The 26377-nt window shown below is 45.5% G+C and overlaps 1 protein-coding gene across 1 annotated transcript; it reads right to left on the reverse strand.

Moving 5' to 3' along the window:
* Positions 1-14885: 14885 nt before the first annotated feature.
* Positions 14886-19067, reverse strand: LOC102451718 (uncharacterized). The gene has a single exon (XM_006138102.5). The coding sequence runs from the start codon at positions 18838-18840 to the stop codon at positions 15976-15978; it is 2865 nt and encodes a 954-aa protein (XP_006138164.4). The 5' UTR covers positions 18841-19067; the 3' UTR covers positions 14886-15975.
* Between the last annotated feature and the right edge of the window lie 7310 nt (positions 19068-26377).

Consider the following 26377-nt stretch of genomic DNA (forward strand, 5'->3'; position numbering starts at 1 on the left):
GATTCCTGCTTGAGGAGGATCCCTGCCAGCAGAGACCAGCCCCTCTGCAGTGACTGAGTCATCTCTGAACCTGAGGCTCATTCATGGAGTGTGTGAGTGCACCACCATCTTTTAGTTAGGGAATTTGTTTGATGATTTTATAACCTGCTGCATATTAAACCTATGGACGGATTTACCACTTGTGAGTCCTTTGGGCTGTACTGGACCCAGTCAGCCTCACTGCTAACCTACTGCAGAGAAGAACCTTGTGGTCATAAGTCATCAAGGGCCCCAACAAAGTACGCGTACCAACAGGACACTAATCTTACAGTTGCTGGGCACCGGTGACCCTAAAAATAGTGTTTTACCCTGTTATATTTGTCTCCTGTTTAATTTAATTGTGGTTATTATAGTGTATGTGTTTGTGTTATTTTCTGGGAGTGTGTTATTTTCTGGGAGTCTCCAGCTATCTGGCAAGTACGTGGGGATTCCTCTGGATTAGAATTTTCCTCCCAAGCTGCCCTGGTGACCCTGCCAGGAAGCAGTGAGGGTAGTGGAGGCACCGCCAAATAAATTCATCGGAAAAAATAAAGTTGAGTGGGTGGCGGGATCCAGAAGAACCCAGACCTATCCATCAAAATCTGTAAGCAGATTGGCATTGAAGAAGGTAACCAGGTGGATAGGGGCACTACAACAGTTTATGTGCTGACACTTAATTACCTTATTTAGGAGTGTGAGTTTATACTGATATGGTAAAGGTACAAGCCTGTGATTGCAATTATACCAATATAAAGATGCTTCTAGTTTAGCCTATTCCCTCTATATATCTGCAGCTACATTAGAATGCTGTACTGTTTTAACTCTATTGGTTTCTAAATGGCTATAACTGTGGTAAAAGAACTCTCTGTCAAACAAGCACTAAGTAGCCATGTGATTAATGAACTCTGAGACTTGCCTAAATTAATTTGGTCTTCATTTGTTATCTTAAGATGGCTGCAAAGCAGGAAACTAAGGCTACAACTACACCTCAGAGTTTTTGCACAAAAACTTGCGGAGCGTCCACAGTACAAGCACATTTTTGTGCAAAAAAAAAAAGTACAGTAGATCATCAGAAGACAGGGCTTTTTGCACAATAATTATTCCTCTTTCTATGAGGAATAAGCCTTTTTATGCAAGCGCTCTTGAGCAAAAAGGCTTGTGTGGATGGACAACAGGGGTTTCTTATGCAAGAAATCCCTATCGGAAAATGCACAGGTACTCTGATGGCCATTCTATGAATGGCCATCATAGCTTTCTTGCGCAAGAGCGTCCAAGGCAGTGTTGATGCTTCCTTGCACAAAAGCACATCTCTTGCACAAAAGCACATGGCAGTGTGGACCCTCTTTTGTGCAACAACTTTTTGCGGAAGATCTCTTTGGGTATGTCTACACTACAATGTTAGTTCGCACTAACGGACGTTAGTTCGAACTAACATTCATAGCCGCTACACTAGCGCTCCGCTAGTTCGAATTTGAATCGAACTAGCGGAGCGCTTAGTTCGAACTAGGAAAACCTCATTTTACGAGGATTAAGCCTAGTTCGAATTTACTAGTTCGAATTACGGGGTGTGTAGCCCCTTAATTCGAACTAGTGGGAGCTAGCCCTCCTCAGGTTTCCCTGGTGGCCACTCTGGCCAACACCAGGGAAACTCTATGCCCCCCTCCTGGCCCCGGACTCCTTAAAGGGGCACGGGCTGGCTACGGTGCCCATGCCAGGTGCAAGCCTGCCAGCACCCAGCCAGCAGACCCTGCACCTGGCACGGCACAGAGCCACCCACCCGATGTCCCCCAGTCCACCCCCTCTTCCCGGGACCAGGCTGGCGGCTCCCGGGAGCTTGCCCTGGACCGCAAGAGGCGGGCACCTTCCTGGGCTAGTGCGGACATCGTGGACCTTGTCCACGATCTCCGCACTAGGCACAGGAAAGTGGCCATCTAGAGCAGGAGAGCTGCCAGCCTGGCCACCCAGGAGCAGGTGTGCATGAAAATCAAGGGGGTCCACTGAGACCCCCGACCCTGAGCTCTGAGCTTACAATGGCCGTCCTGGGTCAGACCAAAGGTCCATCTAGCCCAGTAGCCTGTCTGCCGACAGCGGCCAACCCTAGGGACCCTGGAGGGGATGGACCGAAGACAGTGACCAAGCCATTTGTCTCGTGCCATCCCTCTCCAGCCTTCCACAAACTTTGGGCAAGGACACCACTCCTACCCTCTGGCTAAGACTACTCCATGGACCCAACCTCCATGACTTGATCTCACTTCCCTTTCAACTCTGTTCTAGTTGTAGCCTTCACAGCCTCCTGCAGCAAGGAGTTCCGCAGGTTAACTATTTGCTTTCTCAAGAACAACAACTTTCTCTTACTAGTTTCAAGCCTGCTACCCATTCCTTTCCTTTGGTGTCCTCTAGTCCTTCTTTAGGGGAACTCATGAAGAACTTTTCTGAATGCACCCTCTCCACCCAACCCCTGCTTTTAGAGACCTCTATCCTGTCCCCGCTCCATCTCCTCTTTTCTAAGCTGAACAGTCCCAGTCTCTGTAGCCTCTCTTCATCTGGGACCTGTTCCCAACCCCTGATCATGTTAGTTGCCCTCCCCTCTCCCAGCCTTTCTCTTCCCCTCTCCCACCTCCTTTTCCCAGTCTCCCCCAGTTTTGTTCAATAAAGACAGAGTCAATGTTGGAAGAAACGTTATCTTTATTTTGTACATCAATAAGAAGGGGGGCTAGGGAAGGGTAAGTGGAAGGAGGTGAGGGAGGAATGGGGTACGAGCCCCCGATGGGGAGGACTGGGCTGGCTCTGTGGGCTTCTGGGGGTGGAAGCTCTCCTGCAGCCCCCCGATTGCCCCCTCTCCCCAGATGGCAGCCTGCGGCAAGTGCAGCCGGGCTGATGGCCGAGTGGTGTGATGTGCCCAGTGTGGGTACTCCGGGCAATCCAAGCCAGGACTGCTTTGCAAGCGGGGCACCCCTTAGAACTGTCTGTCCGGGTGGGGGTCGGGACCCTTTAAGCGCAGCCCTCGGCTAGCCTGAGACAGCATCTCCACGCTCTAAGTCCTCCTCTGATGCCCTGCCGGCACTGCTTCCGGCCATCCTTAAGCCCAGTTCAGGGTCCACTCAATGTGGACTTGCTAGTTCGATTAGCAAAACGCTAATTCGAACTAGTTTTTAGTTCTAGACGCGTTAGTTCGAATTAGCTTAGTTCGAATGAACTAATTCGAACTAAGTTAGTTCGAATTAGCGCTGTAGTGTAGACGTACCCTTTAAGAGGCCCAAAGAAGCCCAAATAAGGGATAAAGCTTGCAATTAGCAATGTTCCTGAACAGCAAAGTTAAAATCCAAACTTCTTTGTGCCTCCTGGTATTTGGATCTAAGATTTTACTTTGGTCCCATCTCTTCCTGCAATGGAAATAAAACTGATCTTAACCAACACTTAACACATTCTGAATAATCCACATATGCTAAAATCAATAAGAATGCCTGAAATTAGGGTCAGACCAAACCCATTCTGATGTAAATTCTGTAATTCATTCTTTGCATAAGTAAAAACACTGAGGAGTCTTGTGGAACCTTAAAGACTAACACATTTATTTGGGCCTCATAAGCTTTCATGAGCTGGAACCCACTTCATCAGTTCTGACAAAGTGGGTTTCAGCCCACAAAAACTTGTGCTAAATAAATGTGTTAGTCTTTAAAGGATCCCCAGAATCCTTTGTTGTTTCTGCTATAACTGACTAATTTGGCAGTACCCCTCTCCTTTGAAACTTGTTTGCATAAGTAAGAATATCTGCACTGGTCTCTCACTGAAAGTGACTGATCTTGTACCAAGGAGTATGGATATATTTCACAGGAGCCAAAGGGAACTGGATGTTTAAGGGCACTTGAGATGTCCCATGACATCTCCCTCAACTCATTTCCAAATAAGGAGTTTTGTGACCCCCAGTTGCCCTTGTGTTACTGTTGATCATGATGTGCAAACAGCTCAGGAGGACTGAGAAGCATTTAAGACTCTACAGGAGAGCTGCTGTTGAAGGGATTTGAGCAGTTGGGAAGGTGTTTGGTTTGAGTCACATTTATTTGGAGGAGTTGGAAAAATAGGTTGTATCCTAAATAGACCATATATGGGTGTAGAGAGCTAGTGATCCCACTGCTCTAGATTTATAAAATGGTGCGATGCTGCCATCTAATGGCTGAAAAGTTACTGCTATTCTTTAAAGTGCTACATTGTCCTGCATTTTGCTTCTGCTATTATTACTGTATAATATTTACATAAGTGCTGGGTTACAGGTGCTCGGATTCAAAGTGATCCATTATATATATGGTGACAATATTTCCTGAACCAAAAATAAGGACATGTTAGCCGTGCCCCCTGAGCCCATAAATCACCCCCCAGACCCTGTTAGCCATTCCCTGACCCCTTTGGCCATGCACCTGACCCTGTTAGCCATGCCTGCCTGCCACAAGAAGTCTCACCCCTGAGGTAGTACTTCTGGGGTCAAGATGGACACATGACCAGAAGTAAAGGGTGTTGTTTGACACCCCTTTTAAGAACTCCTCTCACTGTCCTCTACCAATAGAGATGGGTTGAAACTATAACGCAATTGCATTAACACAACTTGCATTACATTAACTTGTGGGGAGAGGCCATGGGTGCCTCAGTTTCAGTTTCCCAAACTTTTTGGCCTGTGAACCACCTGGCTCAATGTAAACCTTTCCATGGACCACCAGGAAACTCACCTTTAATTATACCCAAGCCATTTTGCTAGTGTTGCAGCTAGAGAGAATGGTTTAATTTAAATTATTAAAAAGATTAAACATTTTAGCTTTCTCGTGCTAGTTTATCAAACTTCATTTTAAATAAAGTAAAATTTTAATTTGTCCAACACAAAAGGTTTCAATGTTTTCTTTATTATTGGCAGGGGTGGGAACCTTTTGTGGGGTGGGGCAACTGACCCACAGAAAAATCAGTTGTGGACCACATAAGTGAGAAGCAAAAAAACTCCTCCAAAACCCCTCAAACCTCACTGATGTGGCCCCCAACTGAGACACCTCACTCCTGTGGTGCTCCAGCCCCATGGGGCAAGGAGAAGGGACAGGGAGGACTGAGGCTTAGGGCTTCTAATAGATCAGATTTACATTTCTGAGGTTCTGGAGTTAATGGATTTTATGGACCCCCTTAGGCTTTGGGGTGGGGACAAAAATGAGGGGTTCAGTGTGTGGAACGGGGCTGCCAGTGTGTAGGATAGGCATAGGGGGCAGGATCAGGGTGGGAGGTGAGGTGCAAAAGGGGAAGAGGTTGCAAGGTCTAGGTGGGAGGTAGGGTGCAGGCATGGGGTAGAGTTTCTGGCCAGGAGGGAAGGTGCAGGAGCAAAGGAGGGTGTTAGACGAAACGGGGGGTGCAGGGTCTTGGTGGGGGGAGGGGAGTGAATATGGGGCATTCGTGTGCGGGGGTCTGGGCGTAAGAGGGGACAATTACCTGGCTTCCCGCTCACTGCAAGGGGAAAAGCCTCCAGGCAGCATGCTGCCGTTCCCCCAGCAGGGTGGGAGGGAGGGAGCTCAGCCCCCATCCACGCAGCGGAGATCCTGCTGCAGCCACGAAGCTGCAGTACCAGCTCCCTGCTTGGAGGGTGCTGGCGGGGGGGGAGGGGGTGTGAAGAAACCCAGACCTTCCCTTCCAGACCTGGCTTGCTGCCAGACCTGGACCCCATGCACCGGAGATAGTCCCACGGGGGAAGGGAGGGAGCTATGTGGTGCACGGTGCTGGGGTAGTAGGTGGCAGAGTGTCCAGTGTCCCCATTAAGTAGTGAAATGTCCAGCAGGGCTTTCCAGGACATTTCACTACTTGATGGGGACACCAGGACAGAGTATTTAAAATTAGGACAGTTTTGGAAAATCCGGGATGTATGGTTGGCATAATTATATACAAGTTTCACAGTCTGGTTCAATGGCTCTCAGCTCACCAACTATACACATTGTTCCAGCATCCCTGAATATTTATATTACAGTGGCACACAGAGACTCCAATTAGGATTGGAATCCCATGAAGACACTGTTTCTGCTCTGAAGAGTTTACAATCTAAAAAGACAAGTACCATACAAAGGGGTATATGAAATATACACAATTTGTAATGTACATATAGACATTTGTTGTTTTTTTTTCTCTTGATAATTTTAAATATATAAGGTAAATGTCAGTCTGTCCCTCAAGCCATTAATTAGTTAATTTCTTACAGGCATCACAACAGAGGCGGGTTTTGAAAGATTTGAAATAGTATCAGTTCCGGAAGAATGTTCCGGTCATAGAGGACAGCCTAGAAGAAGGCACAGAGATGTGTGTGAGAAGCTGACTAACATGCTGGAATTGAGGAAGAGTACTACAGGAAGAGACAAGAACAGATATATATGGAGAGCAGAGTTCTGAAAGGTTTTGAAGATGAGGACAAGAAGGCCAAATCTGATGCCATGAAACCCAGGGAGCCAGTGAAGGCATTTAAAGGGACTTGGACAAAACGAAAAAGATGATCTTAACAGCTGCATTTTCTATGGTGATAATGGCCATTAGGGAGGCCACAGTAGCAAGGAGATGAAAGCTGGCTGAGAGTTTTGGCTGTCTGGACAGAAAGATAAGAGATCTACCTATTTATCTATGCTTTTAATTAGCAAATGCATCAGCATGAATACAATCACCTCCCATCTTTCAAGTCCAAGCATGCACATGTGCATGCATACACACACAATTACGTGCATTACCCACTATTTAAACACACATGAAAGATGGGAGGTGATTGTATTCATGCTGATCCAAGTCCAAGCACACATATGTGCACATGTGCATGCATACACACACAATCACGTGCATTACCCACTATTTAAACACACATAGGCATACACACAGACTTTGCATGCACATGTACACACAAAATCACAGGGACAATTACACCATGTAATTAATCTGCTTGAGGTTCAAGAAAGTGTACGGAGGCTTGGAAGGACTCAGTTTTTATCAGTGAATGTCCATTTCATTGTGCACACACAGACCGCTGAAAAAATATTTCCATAACTAATAACTGAAATTTACAAATAGTCAAAATAAGAAAAATGCTGCCTGAGAACTTATTAGAATTTGATTTAAGAATATTTACATTGTATATTTTGACATGTGATGTTTACAAGTGGTTTTAAATAGTTATAAGGCTTTAACCTTTTAAATCTCAATGTCTGCGGTTAATAAATAATGACTCTCTGATTCTGATTCCCTGGACTTTCCTGCAACTGTGAAAATGTAAATTGATAACAGTGAAAAAGCTTAAATCCCATAATTTTGCCTACTTGAAGATTTACATTGATACAAATTGAAAATAATGCCTAAAATCAATATTATCCACCAAAATTATAAGAAATTTATTCTTCCACATCTAGATATAGGCTCATTTCCTGTTTCTACTACTGTTCTGTCCACATTCTAAGTGCCTGTTTTAGATTTGGGTCTTGACACTTTATGAGCTGTTCTTGTATATGCATCTTTCTACAGTGGCAAGAAGATAATATTTTTCTCAAGTACAAGAAAGAGACATTCATTTCTAGATGGGCAGAAATTCAATACATTGTTTGAATGACACATAGGATATGAATGAAAATCATAGACCTCCAGTGGTTTTTTTGTGATAGTACTGTCCGGTATTAAATACTGGCACCACCAGACACAGTACCGGCACCTCCAGTCAGAGCTCAATAACTTTTCCCCTGGAGTACTGGCACCTTTTTTTTTTTTTTTTTAAACAAAAAAAAGCAGCTATCCATTCAGATATCTCACACTTTGCCCATATTAGATCAGTTCATAGGTCCATCCAGTCCTGTATTTATCTCTGGCACAGTGTATCATACTCAAAGGCCTAAGCTCATGTTCTGCCTCTTGCCATATAAAATCAGATGCACAAGTGTATCTAGTGTGGTACCCTACCTTCTGCTGTCCTAGGTTAGACCCATAGATACATATATATACTCTGGAATCCTGCCTTTAGTGTCAAAGATCTGGCATCTCAGAGGGAGATGAACATCCTTCATAATGTACCTTTCCAACTGTTATGCCCTATAAGAGAAATAGTCTCTTTCCAGCTTTCACGTGGATAAACTGTGAAGTTTGGTCTTTACTTTACAAAGCTGAGAATCATATTGACAGTCCAAAAGTTATGGAGGCTTTTAAAAAATGTAGCCACAGCCAAATGTTCTCACTCTGAGATTTTGGGAAAAAACCCAAGTTAGCAAACACAAATATTAACAACATTTGTACAAACTCTCAATGTCCGAAACAGAATGAATTGATGAAAACTTCTGACATTAGGTTTCTTTATAAAAAGATGTAAACCACAGGACAGGAAGTATTAGGGTACGTCTACACAGCACCATAATTTCTGAATAACTGATGTTATTTCGAAATAACAAAGGGCTGCAAATGTAGGCATTCAAAATTGCAAATCAAGCCCAGGATTTAAATATCCCGCGCTTGATTTGCATCTTCCCGGCCGGGCGCTATTTTTTTTTTTAATTGATAATGCGTAGACACGGGCAGTTATTCTGGGCTTGACAATTTCAAAAAATGGCGCCCGGCTAGGAAGATGCAAATCAAGCGTGGGATATTTAAATCCCGGGCTTGATTTGCAATTTCGAATGCCTACATTTGCAGCCCTATTTCCAATTAGGCTGCAAGTGTAGACATACCTAAAGTGCATGTCTACACACAAGTAGTTATTTTGACATAATATTGCAATAATGTCCAACTGGAGGACTTCTTACTCTGACTCGTGTAACCCTCATTTTACCAGGATTAAGGGAAGTTGGAGAAAGAGTGCTTTATTTCGAAATAAGTGCTTTGTAGACATGACCAAATTTGAAATAAGCTATTTTGATTTAAGCTACGCAATTAGTGTAGCTCAAGTTGCATAGCTTATTTCAAGATTAGCTCTGCTGTGTAGACATACCCTTAGTGGCACACTATGGCTACGTCTAGATTGGCATGATTTTCCGGAAATGCTTTTAACGGAAAAGTTTTCCGTTAAAAGTATTTTCGGAACAGAGCATCTAGATTGGCATGGACGCTTGTCGGCAAAAGCATTTTTTGTGGAAAAGCGCCCAGGCCAATCTAGACGCACTTTTCCGCAAAAAAGCCCTGATCGCCATTTTCGCGATCGGGGCTCTTTTGCAGAAAACAAATCTGAGCTGTCTACACTGACCCTTTTGTGCAAAAGCTTTGCACAAAAGGGACTTTTGCCCGAACGGAAGCAGAATAGTATTTCTGCAAGAAGCACTGATTTCTTACAGTAGGAAGTCAGTGCTTTTGCGGAAATTCAAGCGGCCAGTGTAGACAGCTGGCAAGTTTTTCCAGAAAAGCGGCTGATTTTCCGGAAAAACTGGCCAGTCTAGAGACAGCCTATAAGTGTGAATTGCAAAGGGATTTGTGGAATGTGTCAGATGAGAATAGATAATCCAATCAGCAATAGACAATCCAATCAGCAAAAAAGCACACATTCCCAGCTTAAAGATGGTTTTGCAAACAACTGAAAAAATTAAAGCACTGGAATAAATTCCCTAAGGGGTTGTGGAATCTCCACCATTAAAGGTTATTAGATAAACACTGTCAGGGATGGAATACTTAGCTCTGCTTTGAGTACAGGGCTCTGAACTAGAAGACCTCATGAGGATACAACTAGGCCTACACTTCCATGATTCCATCAGATTGATTTGTCTCAGGCAATTTTTTTTATGTATTTTGTTGATGATAGTATAATGCAAACTGTTTTCGATTTTAAGTTTGAATTGAGCAATTACTTCCTCAGACACTCATCTCTTCTTTCTCCTGCTGAGAAACAGCTCAAGCATTGCCATCAGATTCCTTGTTGTTTTAGATGCCTGGAGAGGATTCAGTAAGAAGAGAAAATGAAAAAAGATCGAGACTATTTTCAAGAGGAAACAAAGAAGAGGGAGAATCAAAGTAATCGGGCAGATGATGATTTTGCGGGGCCCAGGGTAGCACAATTTCGCGGGGCCCCCCTTTGACACGGCGGTGGCACCCCGTGCATGCGCAGTGGCACCACGGAGCATACGTGGGGCTTCTTGAAGCGCGGGGCCTGGGGCAGCCGCCCCGCTCTCCCTGCCCTATATCCACCCCTGAAAATAATGATTGGTATGGAGAAAGCAAATGCGATGCTTTCTCAATATTAAAGCAGCACAACATTCAATGGAAAGGAAAGGCAGCAAACTTAAAACTAGTACAAGAAAATAGTTTTACACAACCCATAACAATCTGTGAATTTCACAGTCAGAATCAGTCACTGAAGCCAAGAGCCAAGTATTAGACATCAGCTAAGTATTAGAGTATGGGAAACAATTCCACAGAGGACACCACTATGCTGGATGTGACTGTCATTCATTCATCTTTTTATAAACATTGCATCATCTTCCTTGTTTAACTAAAAAAATCCCATAGGATAAAGAATTAAGACAGCAGCTACTAAACATACTCAGCAAAATGCAATAGAACAAATTCATCTAAAAATATCCTGTATGACACAGAATCATAGAACTGGAAGGAATATCGAGAGGTCATTAAGGCAAGTAGCTTGCACTCATGGCAGGACCAAGCACCATCTAAACCAGGGGTCGGAAACCTTTTCAAACCCACAGAAAAATCAGTCGGAGATAGGGTTACCAGGTAGACCCCTCTAAAATACCGGACACACTTGATTGTGGGTGGCCGGGGGGCGGCGGGGGGGGGGGTAGGGACCAGCTGGGAGGGGATGGGGCTGGCTGGGAGAAAAGGAGGTGGGAGGGGTGCTGGCGGGGGGGGAATCGGGGGCCGTGGGGCTGGCTGGGAGGAAGGGTAGCAGGAGGTGCAGTGCTGGCCGGGCGAAAAGGGAGGCGGGAAGCAGAGCTGGGGGGGGGGGGGATCCTGTGGGGCTGGACAGGAGGAGGGGGGGCGGAGGAAGGGGGGTAGGAAGCAGAGCTGGTGTGGGGGGTGCAGCCACTGGCCGCAGCTGGAGTCCAACAGGCCCCAGCAGGCACTCCCTCTAGTTGCTAGTAGAAGCTGGGTGGGGGCGGAGGCAGGGGCAGTGGCTGGGAGCCACTCTCCCCGCCCAGCTTCTGCACGCAACCAGAGGCTCCCAGCTGGCAGGCGTGGCCGCGATTTGCGCTAAGAGCATCTGGTTGTGTGCAGAAGCTGGGTGGGGGGAGTGGCTGGAAGTCCCAGCCATTGACCCGCCCCGCCCTGCCTCTCCCCTCCCGGCTTCTGCTTGTGACCACAGGGCTCCCAGCACCAATCACGGCCCCGCCTCCTAGTCGCTCTCCCACGCCCGCCAGGTTTCTGTCCCGCACTCAGCCAGAAATTCAGAAAATACCGGACATTGCACATGTCTGGTATTTTCTGAATTTTTCTACTGGACAGAGGGCACAAATACCGGACTATTCAGTAGAAAACCGGACACCTGGCAATCCTAGCCAGAGACCACATAAGTGAGAACCAAAAATAACCCTCTCCAAATCCCCCCAACCCTCACTGATGTGACCTCCAACTGAAACACCTCACTCTTCTGGTGCTCCAGGAGGGGCAGAGGGGCAGAGAGGACTGAAGTTCAAGGCCTCAGGCTAGATTTCCTCTTTTGGGGTTTCAGGGTTAGTGGATTTTGTGGATCCCGCTAGGCTCTGGAGTATGAGGGGGTACGTGTATGGGACAGGGCTGCCAGTGAATGGGATAGAAATGAGGGTGCAGGATTTTGGTGGGAGCTGGTGTGTAGGAGGGGATGAGGGTGCGAGGTCTGGGTGGGAGGTAGGATGCAGGAGCAGGCTGGGAGTAGGGTGTTTGGCTAGGGGGGCAGGAGCAATGGAGAGGGCAGGAGGAACAGGGTGTCTTTCCGGGGGCATAGAGGTTGCAGAGTCTGGGCATGACGGGGTGGAGGGGGCACTTACATGGTGCCTGCCATGTGGCATGAAAACAAGTAATATGGCCTCCCACTGCCCCCATTCGCTGGAAGGAAACCTCCGGGAAGGATTCACAGGGGAAGCCTCCAGGAAGTATGTTTTGGGGGAATGAAAGTGACAGCACACACGGAGCCATTTTTGGCTCCACTTGTTCCCTGCATGTCAGGGGAAGGAAAAGGACAGCACGCTTGCTCACCGCATGGGGGATCTGGTGGAGAGGCCCAGGACTTTCTCCCCCTAGTGCTGGCATTCCAATCTTTCAGGGGGCTGTAAGGCTGTAGTGCCAGTGCTGATTCTCTGCTGAGGGGGAAGCTGCGTGGGCTGAGGCTATGTCTAGACTACAGGCTGCATTCGGAAGAAGCTTTTTTCGGAACTTCTTCCAAAAGAGAGCGTCCATACTGCAAACATTCATCGAAAATGAGATCTTCTTTTTCGAAAGAGAGCATCCAGACTGAATTGATGCTCTCTCGCTTGTTAGCTGTGATTGCTAGGGATGGAGGGGCCACCTCTTTCCTCTTCTTCTGAAAGAACTCCCTCTTCCCTATCCACACACAGAACCGGATTAAGAGCAGGGCTAGTCGGGCAGCTGCCCGGGGCGCCAACCTATGGGGGGCGCCTGATGGCAGCTGGAAGGGGACCCGCGCACCCAGCCGAGCAGTGCTCCTTAGAGCTGCAATCAGGTGCTGTGTGCCCGGGACCGGGGGCTATGCGGCGTCCCTTAGAGCTGCAATCAGGTGCTGTGTGCCCGGGACCAGGGGCTATGCGGCGTCCCTTAGAGCTGCAATCAGGTGCTGTGTGCCCGGGACCAGGGGCCATGCGGTGCCCCTTAGAGCTGCAGTCAGGCTCCATGCGCCCGGGGCCGGAGGCTGCGTGACGCCCCTTAGAGCGGCAGTCAGGCGCCGCGTGCCCAGGGACGGGGGCTGTGCGGTGCCCCTCAGAGCTGCAATCAGGTGCTGGAGCCTGGAGCCGGGAGCCGTGTGGTGCTCCTTAGAGCTGCAATCAGGCGCCGCCAAACCAATTGCAGCTGTAAGGTGCGCAGTATGCCGGGGGGCGGGGCCACACATGCACCGTGTACTCGGGAGCGGAGCTGCGCATGCGTCATGCGCCCGCTGCCCGGGGTGCAGGAATGGCTTGAGCCGGCCCTGTCTACACACACCTTTTTGCAAAAGAGCTCTTTCGCAAAAAGGCTCCTTCCTTGTAGAATGAGGATTACCAATGCTGGAAAATCCCCTCTGTTCTTTCGATTTTCTTGCAGAACACAATTGCAGTGTGGATGTTCCTCAATTTTTATTTTCCAAGAAAACTCTGTAATGTAGACATACCCTGAGTTGGGGCTCCAGAAGAGCCATATCTGGCTCATGAGACACAGGTTGCAGACTCCTGATCTACACCATCATTGATAGATGTTTGTCTAACCTGCTTTGAAAAATCTCCAGTGATGGAGATTCCACAACCTCCCTGGGTAATGTATGCCAGTGTCTAACCACTCTGACTATTAGGGAGTTTTTCCTAATGACCAACCTAGACCTCACTTGCTGCAGTTTAAGCTCATTGTTTCTTGTCCTATCCTCAGCGGTTACAGAGAATATTTTTTCTCCCTCCTCCTAGGAATAACCTTTAGCACAAGATGCTATCATGTGACACTTAAATGCTGAGCAGTAGCAAGGATATCAACAAAGCCTTCACTACTGTATGTCACCAAATTAAACTACCAAAACCATCCACTAGTCTGGCTATGTGACTTCTTATAGTAGCAGAGAATCCTTCACAATCCATTTGCTTCTGCCAGAGTAGGAAGTAAGGACTCAATCTAGCAACGCCATTAAGACTAGTGCTGGCCAAAAGTTGGAATTTTCATTCTGTGGGAAAGTCCAAAATTAAAAAAAAGTTATGGTCGTAAGTGCAAATAGAATTTCAAAATTCATCAGCACCCTCCCTTAAGGGTGGCTCAGTGGTTTGAGTATTAGCCTATTAAACTGAGAATTGAGCATTCAATCCTTGTGGGGACCATTTAGAGATCTAGGGAAAATCTGTCAGGGATAGTACTTGGTCCTGCTGTGGGAGTGGACTGAATGACATCTCAAGGTCCCTTCCAGCTCTATGAGATAGGTATATCTCCATATTAAAAATTCCCAGCAACAGGGAAAATCTTACAAAATTAGTTTGAAACAAGTGGAACATTTTGTTTAACAAATTTCTAAGTCAAACTGAGCCTGACCTTCCAGCTCAACTGTGTTTCCTAGGGCTTCTAAGACCCCCAACTTCCCAACAGGCTCCTCAGGAGCCCTGGCTCCCAGTCTTTCACTTTGTGGCTGGGAGCCTGGAAGCCTTGGAAGCCCCTAAAACCTTGCAGACTTTTTGATCCAGAGCAGAGATCTTGAAGCCATATGACAGTCTGTGTGGTGAAATTGATCAGAGCTGCAGGCCCCCGGCACTGCTGACAGGGGGGAGCAAAGGCAGCAAATGTCCCAAGACCCAGTGATTCAAAAGGGCCCATGGTTCTTGGACACTGCTTCTGCAGCAGCAGTGGCAGTGGCAACCAGAGCCCTCAGCCTTTTAAACCATTGATGGCGCCCCATGCAACATGCTACAGGCAGTGCTGAACTTTGCCTGCCCCATCCCCACCTCTTCTGAGAGCACAGTGCTACAGGCCTCTGAGCAGATGGGTTTCTAATAGAGCACTGCCTGTGTGTGGTTCCTGGTTTTGTGAAACATTTCAAGTTCAACAAATTGGCATTTTCCAGTGAAATAGTTTTGTTGAAAAATCCAGCTCTAGTTCAGTGGAACTAGTCACATGCTTCTATTCTAGTCTATATGGTTCCCATTCCTCAGTCTTCACCATAATCTCTGAACAGTTGCTTAAATTTAAGCATGTGCTTACATGCTTTACTGTATTTAAGCTTTAGGTCTTATGGACACACAAAAGTTTTACCATTTTAATGACACCATTATAATTAAAGTGGTACAGTCCTTCTAATGTGGACACAGCTATATATCAATAAAACAGTGCATGCTATGTTAGTATATTTTTATATGTATACTGGTATTTCTGTATGGGAAATGCAATCAGTAATAGTGGAACAAGCACTTTCATACTGTTATAACTATATCCACTTGTTGTACCAGTATAATTAATTCATTAAAAATATAAACCAGCCAATGTATAGCAGGACATTTGCTCCCTGTCCTGATTGACACTTGTAATCAACCTCTTGTCCTAAAGATTTTAAAAAATGAAATGCAGAAATTAACTTAAACATTAGATTTTAACAATTTTCACAATAATTAAATATTTGTAGTAGCTTTTTCTCAACACAGATGTTCTCTTTAATTGCTTCAAAGCAGGATTTACATAACTTCAGAGAGTTTGAACATGAAAGTTTGCACCTAACTTTCTCAAAGGTGCTTTACAAATTGTTTTAGAATAGTCACACAGACGAGTTATATGTTCACTGTGCCAAACAGACACAGACAGGAAGGTATTAATAATTTTGTTAAGTTTTTTGTTTTGGGGTTGCAAAGGTTATTTCCTACCCCAATGTATTCTCTTTGATTCACAATTACTTAGATTTGCTATTGAGCTTTCTTTTTTTTCTTTACATTTTTAAAGTTCATTAAAACCCAATTAACAGATATAATCAAATTAAGCTTGAAGGCCCTGCAGACTCAAGGCATCTGTTTATACACAAAATAGGTACAGAACACATAGTATCAATGCAAGCGTCACACACATATGGTCACATGGCCTGTTCAATACTTGGCCTCTCTGCTGTGCCTGTTGACAAAGATGTCAAATAGTGGTAATGTGCATATGGTTGTAGTACTGACCTCTGTGTAATGTAAGTGCTATTGTCATAGTACCCTGCAGTGAGGAGAAGCCAAATATTTTCAAATACTGGTCATTAATGTCTTTAATATCCAGGCTAACGCAGAGTTTAATATTTGCAGAGTTAGGCCCACCAAAAATGTCATAGACATACAGAGATTCATTAGAGGCTGATCTTTACTGATCTTCACCTGGAATGATCATTGACAAAATAGGATTTTCATCCTCTTTTCCCTCACTTGTCTTCAAGGCCATATTGAGTTTATGCCAAAACAACGGAATCTCCTCCTCCTCCTGGGGCCACATGAGGTATGTTTTCTTCTTCACCAGCTTTCTCATTTTGTGATAGGGTGACAGATTATCATTGGGGATATGTTCCAGGAAAATCAGGACCAGGACATCCTTGTGTTCATCGAAGAGGCGAAAGCTAGCTAACTGGATCTCCTTAGAGCACCATTCACTTTCCAGGTAGTGGTGGGTTATGACACAAATGGTCTTCCTGCTGGCATAGATGTTGTCCACAATGTTCTTCAGAATACACTTCCCTGGTTCAAAGTCACGGTGGTGCAGACACAGCCTCCAGTGGTACTTGTCTTCCAGTGTGGGAAGGAGCTCATTCATCACCCACTCCTTGTCTTGCGTGTTGTAAGAGACAAACGCATCGTAGTCATATTTTTTATGTCGTCCCGTCCTTTTGTATCTCTTGTCATGAATATAGGCAAGTAGCAGGTGATAAGTATAAATCCCCTGTTTCTTCCAGCGATAACAGATGCAGACTACCATCAACAAAATAACTGCAGCTGTATTTGCGACAAACAGGATAAACTCATGGTCAACTGTGCAGGAGGAGTTGTGGAAGGCCCACAGTTTCCTTCCTTTACTGGCAAGTGGGAAAGCACAGGTGTACTGGTAGAAATAGAGCACTTGAGTTTCTAAGTCATGAAGAGACCAATTGATGAACATTTGATTATCACAAGAACAAGTGAAAGGATTTTGTCTAAGATCCAAAAAAGTAAGGTAAGGTAAAGCCCTTATGTGCTTAGGTTCAATTACATTTAGTTGGTTTTCAGACACTCTGAGCATGACCAGCTTAGAAAAGTTTATGTGGAGAACAAAATCAAGGGACTGCAGCCCTATTTTATGGAGATGTAGTTCTGTCAGCTTCGGTATAGGCCGGAACAGAGCTGGGCTAATGGGATTGAGGGGATTGCTGCTCAAATCCAGTTCTTTGAGTGTAGGTGTATAACTGAAGGTGGCTGGGTCCAAGTCAGAGATGACCAAATTGCCTGCTTGTATTTTCACTATTGATTCCAACCCTTGCAAGAAGTTAGATGGGAAATGCTGAAGTCCACTCTTGCGTTGGCTATTCAGCGAGAGGTATTTTACGGACCGCAAGAGAATGAAGGGAGGATTGTCAAGTTTTTCAGATGTCTCATAGGAGATGTAATTTTCAAAAAGCTGAAGGTCCACCAATGAGCTTAGTCCCTGGAAAATGCCTTTCTGGAAAGTTTCCTTGGTGATCTTATTTGTGCTAAGGAACAGTGTCTGGAGGTGGCTCAGACCTTCAAAGGCTCCAGGTTCTATTGTGCTAATTTGGTTGTCTATCAGGCTCAGAAACTGCAGAGAAGTCAAATTCCTAAAAGTTCCTTTTTTGAGGGCGCTCATCTTATTACTGTTTAGTTCCATTTTTTCTAGCTTCCCTAAACTATCTGAAAAAGGTTGTGAGATTTCCAAAAGAAAGTTCATTCCTAAATTTAATTCCAATAAATTATGTAGATCTGGAAACAAATCTGAGCTGATCTGAGTGATCCTATTTCCAGTTAGATTGAGGTGCTGCAGGCTCCTTAGATTGGCAAAGTCTTTTGGGACAATTTTCTTAATTTGATTAAAGCTTAGATCCAGACTTTTCAGTGAGATTATATTCGAAGTTGCATTTGGTACGTCAGAGAACTCATTCTTTGCCAAGGAAAGACTCTGTAAAGAATTCAAGGAATGAAAAGATATATATGGCACCACTTTTAATCTGTTGTGTGTTAGATCCAAATTCCATAGATGACTGCAGTTTTCAAAGACAATTCCTTTAATGCTTTTGAATTTATTGCCTTGTAAGTTAAGAGTCTTAACATTTTGGTGCCAAAGGCATACCTTTTCTATGAGATTGTCAGAATCAGTCAAGTTCAGTTCATTTAGGTGAATCTCTTCTAGCAAGGAGCAATTCAGTTTTTGGACCACATCCAATATGTCTAGTGGTGTCATAACTGTTCCTCCTAAATATAATCTCTTTAACCCTTTCAGAAAACAAGGGTCTTGTATAATCCATGTAGTGTGGTTATGGGTGCCAGAGAAAGATAAATCCAATGAAAGAAGTCTATACAAAGCATCAGTTGCAACATTCATAAAAGAGATTGGATTATGGGATACATCCAGTTCACGAAGCCACAAGGGCACATTAACAATATCTTTGGTTGTGAAATGTATTATCTCGTTCTCTCTTATGTGCAGCTCTTCCAAAGATTTTACCTTAAACACAACATCCAAGGCATTGAGAGAATGTAGCTTGTTTGATGTTAAATCAATTACCTTTAACTTCATTAGATGAGCAAAGGCAGATGGCTCAATCCTATCAATATTATTTTCCCTAAGTAGCAAGACTGTGAGGCTCCCCAGTCCATCAAACATAAAGCTGGAAAGAGCTCTCAGCTGGTTTGAAGTGAGGTTCAAGATTTCAAGGCTGCTTGTGTGAGCAAAAGTGCCATCTTCAATTAAATGAATTTGGTTCTGAGAAACATTCAAGACTTGCAACAGACTCAGTTTCCTGAAATTATTCTGCCTCAGGCTTGCAATTTGATTCTCGGACAGATCTAAGATGCTTACATTCCAGGGAAGATAACTTGGGACTTCAGACAAGTTCTGGCGATAGCACAGTACCTTCATCCTTTTGCTCCTCTTTCCATGGATCGTGCAGTTCTGCAGACAGTAAGGAACAACTTCTTGGCATTGGCTGAAGAAAATCAAGGCAGAAAAAAGCTGCAGGAAAAACATCTCTCTAACTCCTGAGTGCTAGTTGTTGTAGTGAGAAGAGACTGGAAAATGAAATTAGTTCTCTTGTGTAATCACAGAAATGAGGAAGAGAAAATCCTTGTGTTGCACATCACAATTAATAAAATATTGAGGTCTCTGTTTTCAGAAGAGCTGGAGTTAATTGCTTTAAGTCTCATCCTACTGACACCTTTAAAAGTCAAGTTTCAAAGGAAGGTGCAGTGGGTATGAGAACACCTGTTTGGGCCTGCATAGAACACTAAGGCAGGTACACAATGGGTAAATGTGCGGAAAGGGTTCTAATTTAATTTAAGGTCTTTACCAGGCCTGGATTTTGCAATTTAGGTCAGTCAAGGCATGTGAACACTTATGCCGGGCATCAACATTCGGGCATTCAATTTAGCGGGTCTGATTTAGACCCATAAATCAAATGCTGAAGGCAGCTCCAGCAAGTGCTTATACTCACTGCAGTCATGAGGAGTAAGGGAAGCCAATGAGAACATTTGCTTCCATCGGCCTCCCACTGTGTGGACAGCGCCAAGCTCAGCTTAAGGTAAGTTAACTCCAGCTACATATGTGCCCTGCTGTGTTAGTTTCCCAACAGATGTCTGGATAGTTCCCCATCAGCACCAAGTCCTGTGCTTTGGAAATTCAATGGGGTGTTGCCGTGCATCACATGAGAATCAGCTTTTTTGAAAAGTACATTTCTAGCCACTCTGGTTGCAGAGAAATGTTGGAACGTGTGACCCTTAAAAGAGCAAACACCAGAAGCCCAATAAAAAGAATCCCAAATGTATTATTTGAAACAGCATGATTTTTAAGCTAATCTCATGATTTTTGAATGCTTGGGATTGATGTTAGAATGAGTGAGATGGGGTTTGCTCTTCACACCATCTCTGCAAGAGCTGATCAGGACCAGGTGGGTCCAATCAGCTAATTAGATAGTAAAGGGGAAGTTTTAAGATGGAGATGGCTAGTTAAAAGAGAAAGCATTTCACCAGTGAGGGACAGGTGGGGCTTCTACAAAGGACAGTAAATTGGGAATAGAAAGAGTAATAGGGAGAAGTTTGTGAGCATTCCTTGGGGAAAAATGCTGCAGAGATGAATTACCTAAAGTTATCCCCTGAGAGGAGGGAACTGGACCATAGAAGATGTGCAGAATGTCCCTGAGCCAGGACCTGGAGTGGTGGTCCTTGGTTCTCCTCCTAGCCACTGTGGTATTGGATTTGGCACTGTGAGGTAGCGAAGTGGAAGACAGCCTGAGGCTACTAAAATATAAACCCAACCCCTTTGGATAGCTGAGTGAGGAAGAGGATACTGTGCATTCTGGAGGGAGAGAAGAGCTATGGAGGAGAAACTGATTGGGTATTACTGCTGAAAGGGGTGGTGGCCTCACTGAGCTATTCCCCAAAACCACCAGCAGGTGACCACCACCTTTCCTGTCAGAGCAGGGCACAGAGAGATTCAGGGTGTCTGGTGTCTGTGGGGGAGGGACTTCAGGGAAGGCCATTCAGAGGGATAGGGAGCATGCAGGAGCATCCCATTTAATAACTAAAATTTTGGTGGAGAGCACAGAGAGATGATGTACCACCTGAGAGCTACTATGAGTCATTTATGGAGAGAATTGTCAAAGGTCCCAGAGTGAGTTTCTAGCTAGCACAACAAGGGCTAGAATGCAGCTCTCTAGCCTACTAGAGAAATGCCTTGGGGTGAGGGGTGGGGGCATTCCTTGAGCCTTTGTAATGTGAGCTCATGGCTTTGTACCATAACTGCTCCTGGATGCTAGGAAGCTTGTGAGACCAGGTCCAATGCCCTTTTGTCCCCATAAATAGCTTCCCAACACATTAAAAAAGCAGTGACAAATGCTACTGCTGTGTAATTTAGTTGATGCCCATCATGTCTGTATTTCTGTGGCAACAGATTAGATACAAGTTGTTGGTCAAGCTGTTAGGCTAGATTCACTGTTGGCATAAATGGGCACAAGCTTTATTGTAAAGGGATACACTCCACGGAGTCAAAAGGTAAGAATCCAGCCCAATACACACTCAAGCTATTTGACTGTGTGGAGTGTTTTATAGTCAGTTGTGAGCCTGTAACTTCAGATGCCATCAGTTTGTGTCACACTCCCTACCAGTCTGTGGACTCCCAAGGCAGCAAAGAGTCTCTGGGGTTCTCTTATTGCATCATTCAATTGCTCTGATTTTTCTGCTTACTCAGTATATCTGTCTTCAAACAGGAAGCTGCCATTGCAAGGTGGAGCCTGAAATATACTTCAGCACCCATGGCACTTTAGAGGAGGCAAGGAAACCTGAGTCTTTTGCTGTAAATGTCCGTCACTATAGGGAAGGTGCTGCAAGACTATTTGTGGTTTTTTAAGTTTATTAAGTTAGGGAACGTCTACACAGCAGGGCTAAAGCCAAAATAAGCCCCACAACTTGAGCTACATCAATTGTGTAGCTTAAGTTAAAATAGCTTAATTCCGCTTTTGGTGTTGTCGACATGGCAAGAAGTGCGAGAGAGCACTCTTCCTCTGATCTTTGTTACTCCTTATACAATGAGGGTTACAGGAGTCAGAGTAAGAAATCCTCCAGCTTGACATTACTTTGACATTATGTAGAAATAACTGCTTGTAATGTAGGTGCAGACTATGTTGTTCCAGAATAACATCAGTTATTCCAAGATAACACGGCTGTGTAGATGTACCCTCACAGACTAACACGGCTACCCCTCTGGGACTCTTGAAAGGCACTGAGCATATTCCAATCCCTTGGATGGCCCTAAGAAAAGTCCCCTGACGCCCTTGGAGGGTGCTTTGCCGGAGTAAAGATCTGGGGACTTTGACCCCAAGATGGCTCCAGACTGAAACACCCAGTTCCAGACAGATAATTGTGAAGGCAAAGCTGCAACTCAGGTCACTTTGAAAATGTGCTCCTTTCTGGCTAGATAGATACACTGATCACTTGACTGAAGAGGCTCAATAGAGTTCTGTCCCCTATGGCTCGGGTGGCTGCTTCTCTCCACTGAGCTGAGTAGCTTTTCTTGCCATTTGAGATCTGCTGCTTAGCAGAGCCTGAGGGATGCCATTCGGTTTGTTTTTTCCCTTCTCAAAGGTTGCAGTGAACTGCCATTAATTAGCATTTGTGGATGGAAGGTGTTAGCTAAAGCAAGGGTTATTCTTGCATCTTCTTGTTGCCACAGTAAGATAACTATCACCTTCAAAGTGATTCCCCCTCCTCCCACTTGATGCAGAGTCCTGTTCCTTCCTAGTGTTTGCAATGCATGGTTCCCCCTTTCTAGCTCTGAGTCCAGGGTTTGAGTGATAGGTTGAAAGGATGCAAGCTGCATTAATCTGGCACTTTTCACATCAAGGTCTTCTAGGGATTCCTTTGGAGTGGGGCTTGTCATGGCCACAGCTCTGTAGACTTTCAAAAGTAGAGACCTAAGCTGGACTTGTAAATTTCTGCTATTCAGAGCTGTTGAGCACCCAGTAGCTACCATTTGGCTGCAAGGGAAGCTGGCAGATGTCAAACAACACCTTACAATAGTAGGCCACTTGTATATGTTCCTAAATATAAGCTGGGGAGTAAAACCCATTTTGTCGAATCCTTCTTAGTCCCAGAGCAAACACAACACAGGCAGTGTCAGAGCCTGAACACTAACCAGGAGGAACCAGCACTTGGGGTGAAAGGGCACTTCAGTTTGCCATCACAGCTGGCAGAAATGGTCTTGTGCAAGGGACACTTCTCCATTAGTCTTTGCACTAAGATTAACATTTTTTTTCAGTGGTTTCTCAATGCTCAGAGAGAGGCTATTTTTACAGCCACACCCCAGCCCCCACAGCTATCTGTCCCACAGACTGCAGAGTTTCTTTTTTTGAGTTCCTTTCTGGAATTATGATTCATTCTTTGCATTGGGTTTAGATATCATAGGATTTGATTCCTGATAGAAAGTCTATTGAACAAACTACTAGGCCACGCCCGCGGAGGCATTTGTGTGCGCCCGCCAAGTGCGCACACAAATGCGCTCAGTCCCTTTAGCTATCCTGGACTCCTTGGGCTTCCTTTTGCCCTATAGAAGAAGGGGCCAAAGTACTGGAAATGCTTGGCTTATGTATTTCTTGGAAAGTATCCAAGGAGAGTGCAGGTGAATACAGAACTGGAGCTTTCTTAGGAAAGGATTAGAATGCGACCTAAGGACTTCAAAATGGAAACCTAATTTCCAGGGTCACTTCTTCTGAACTTGGTGGGTATGCCATATCTCTCCTGACCTGCCAGCAATGGTCCCTCAAATGTGGATTCTCATTGCCTGACTGGTCTCATTGGAGTTACTTATATGATTTGAGGAGGAAGGTTTGGGCCATATGACATAAAAGATAATTTTCTCTACTAGCCATAGGCTATGAGGTCTATGATATGACTCGTTCTGTCACAGTAATTGAGTCATTCTTCATACGCCCATAGATCATAAAGGAAACTTCACTAGCTTTAAAGAATTCAAACTGGTTGGTTTGTTCAATGCTTTGAATATATGATGTTTCGGCAAGTGCTGTTAACAGCACACTGCTTAAAAGTTGCAAATAACTCTGAAAAGTTCTTAAAATAACAATTTTCTCTTAATTTTTCCTATGTAAGTCACCCTTGTGCACATCATGTAATAAGATGGGGCCAGATCTGCCATGGGATAAATCAACCTTCTTTCATAGAAGCCAATGGGCTACGTTTACACTGCCAGTTTTGCCGCAGTGAGCATGCAAATGAGGCGCAGATTAGCATATTGCTATGCCTCATTTGCATAATTTATGCGCGTTGGTTTTAAGCAACAGGTTTTTGAGGGAAAAAAAAAGTAGTGTGGACATTTTCTTTTTGCGCAAAACCTTTTTTCCTGCCAGATCAGTAAACCTCCTTTTTTGGGGCATAAGGATCTGGCAGGAAAAAGGGTTTTGTGCAAAAAGAAAATGTCCACATTACTTTTTTTCCCACAAAAATCTGTTAAGCAAAACCAGCTTGCACAAATTATGCAAATGAGGCACAACGATATGCTAATCCATGCCTCCTTTGCATACTCACTGCCGGCAAAACCGGCAATGTCAACGTAGCCATGGAGTTATACCAATTTTTCACCATCTGAACATCTGGCTCACAGCATGAAACCAAAAGCAAATACTGCAAGCCTTTGGTATGGTCAATGTGACTAAGTCTAGACTACATAGCTCCGTCGACAATGGCTTCATGCCTCGTGAAACAAGGTTTATCGGAGCAGTCGACAAAGGCTTCCTTTGTTGACCACGCTGCGTCTAGACTGCTGTGCTGGATCAGCTGATTGTTGGCACAGCGCGGCCGCCATTTTTATTTTAATGAAGCGGAGATTATTTAAATCCCCGCTTCTTTGACTATGCCGAATAAACTATTTTACATGCCTTTGTCGACGGAGCCATGTAGTCTAGACGTAGCCTGTAAGTTGTGCCTGCATTAGGGACTGCAGCAGGACTGTATACAGAGTGTTCTAATGCTGTGAAACTTAAATTTGCCTCTCATTGATTTCAGTATGGCCATAGCACCACAGCAAAGAGAGGAATTTGTCTTTTTATATCTTCAGTCAAACTAATAGCAATGAACTAATACAGAACTTTGGCACTGCCACCCTGTGGTTTTCAGGTGCAACTTGACTCAAGTGCACCCAGAACATTGAGACAAATAGTCTGAGATGCTGGGGTGAGGAGAGTAGCTGGAGCTGTAACATAGGCTTTATTGCATATTTTCATCATTATTTTACTCCATATTAAGTACTGTTTTTTCCAAACAGCCCTTGCTCCCCTAGGCCATAAAGAGATTAGTATCGTATCTGTGCTTGGAAAGGCAACAGGAAATAGCACAGAGAGAAACTCCTTTCTGTTCAGCAATAAAGAATATTTTAAGCAAAATAAGCATGTAGGTATTAAAATAATGGAACATGTGGCAACTCATGAAGGAGCACAGCCTGATGCTACTGAAGTCAAGAGGATCTTTAGTGCAACCTGCAATGCAAGCAGAACTATGAGAAATGACCTAACTGCAGTAATGATGTAGTTAAACCCATCTGTTTTCCCTGAAGCACACTCCACATGCAAAAAGTCTGTAGTATTTCTGCAAAATCTGCCCTGTACTCTTGTTCTCCTTCCTGTGCCCCAACACCACTGAAGCAGATGTTCACTTCTCAGCAGAAGTTTAGGAAATAAAATCAATATTTATTTCCTTGTAGGTGGTGTCCGATGCAAAACAATCAAGAAGATGGTACCAAACATAGGTGATGCTGTAAAACCAGAGGGGCTGACAGACTGCCAGGCCCCTGGGGAAGGTAGGGAAAGGCCCTGGCTACATGCTGGAAGCGGTGTGGCCTTGGGCAGGGCTGGGGCAGCCAGTCATCAGCACCAACCGGAGTACCCCCAACCAGCCCTCAGAGTCCCATGCTCCAATGGTGATTTAAAGGGCTCAGGGCTCCAGAACCATTGCTGCTGCAGTGGGAGCTTTAGGCCCTTTTGAACTGCTGGCCCCCAGGGCAACTGCCCTCTTCTCCCCTCTCCCCATCAGTGGACCTCTGTTACATTGTCTGCTGCTCCATAAAGTTAACAGAAAATACCAGTAGCCTGTCAAGTCATTTGTAGAAGCTCTTTTGGAATCAACATCACAGATCCACAGACGTGGGACTCTTGAACAGCTCTGAATCAATCCCTGTTAAGCAATAGCCTCATCCATGTGACAACCCCCTCAGGCAGGGTTACCAAGTAGGCATAAAAAAAATACCGGACACACTTCATGGGGGCAGGGAGGAGAGGGACCAGCTGGGAGGGGAGCGGTGCTGGCGGCGAAGGGAGGGGGCAGGAAATAGAGCTAATGGGGGGGGGGGGGCAACGGGGCTGGCCGAGGGATATGGGGGGGCCGACGGGAAACAGGGCTGGCTGGGGAGGGGGGTCGGGAAGACCGGGCCGCAGGATATGGGGGAAGGGGGGCGGCCAGCAGGGGCGGAGGAGGGGAGAACTGGCAGCCGGAAGCAGGGCTGGCGGGGGCTATAGCGGGGCTGGCCGGGGAAGATCCAGAGCAGGAAATGGCCAGCGGGAGGCAGAGCTGGCGGCAGGGGGGTGGGGGTGGAGGGACTGGCCGGGGAAAACTGGGAGGAGAAGTCAGGGAGAATGAACCTACCGGCCGGCTAGGAGGGGGCTGGGGAGCGAATCAGCCGGCAGGGAGCAGGACTGACTTGGGCTGTGCAGATCTCAGGGTGCTCCCATCCCACGCGAGTCAGTCCGGCTGCTGCTCCACCACACGCTTGACCAGTGCACAGGAGCATGGACTGGGCTGCCCCTCCTCCTCCTCACATGCAACCAGGGCTCCCAGCACCGATCGCATCCTGCCTCCCAGTCACTCCCCCCCCACCCCCACCAGGCTTCCATCCGGCACCCAGCTGGAAAACCAGGAAATACCGGACATTGCACATGTCCGGTATTTTCTGGATTTTTTTTTACCTGGCAGAGGGCCCAAAAACCAGACTGGTAGAAAACCGGACACCT

This window comes from Pelodiscus sinensis, chromosome 16 (assembly GCF_052426305.1).
Source record: "Pelodiscus sinensis isolate ZL-2025 chromosome 16, ASM5242630v1, whole genome shotgun sequence".
In the NCBI taxonomy this organism is placed as follows: Eukaryota; Metazoa; Chordata; order Testudines; family Trionychidae; genus Pelodiscus; species Pelodiscus sinensis.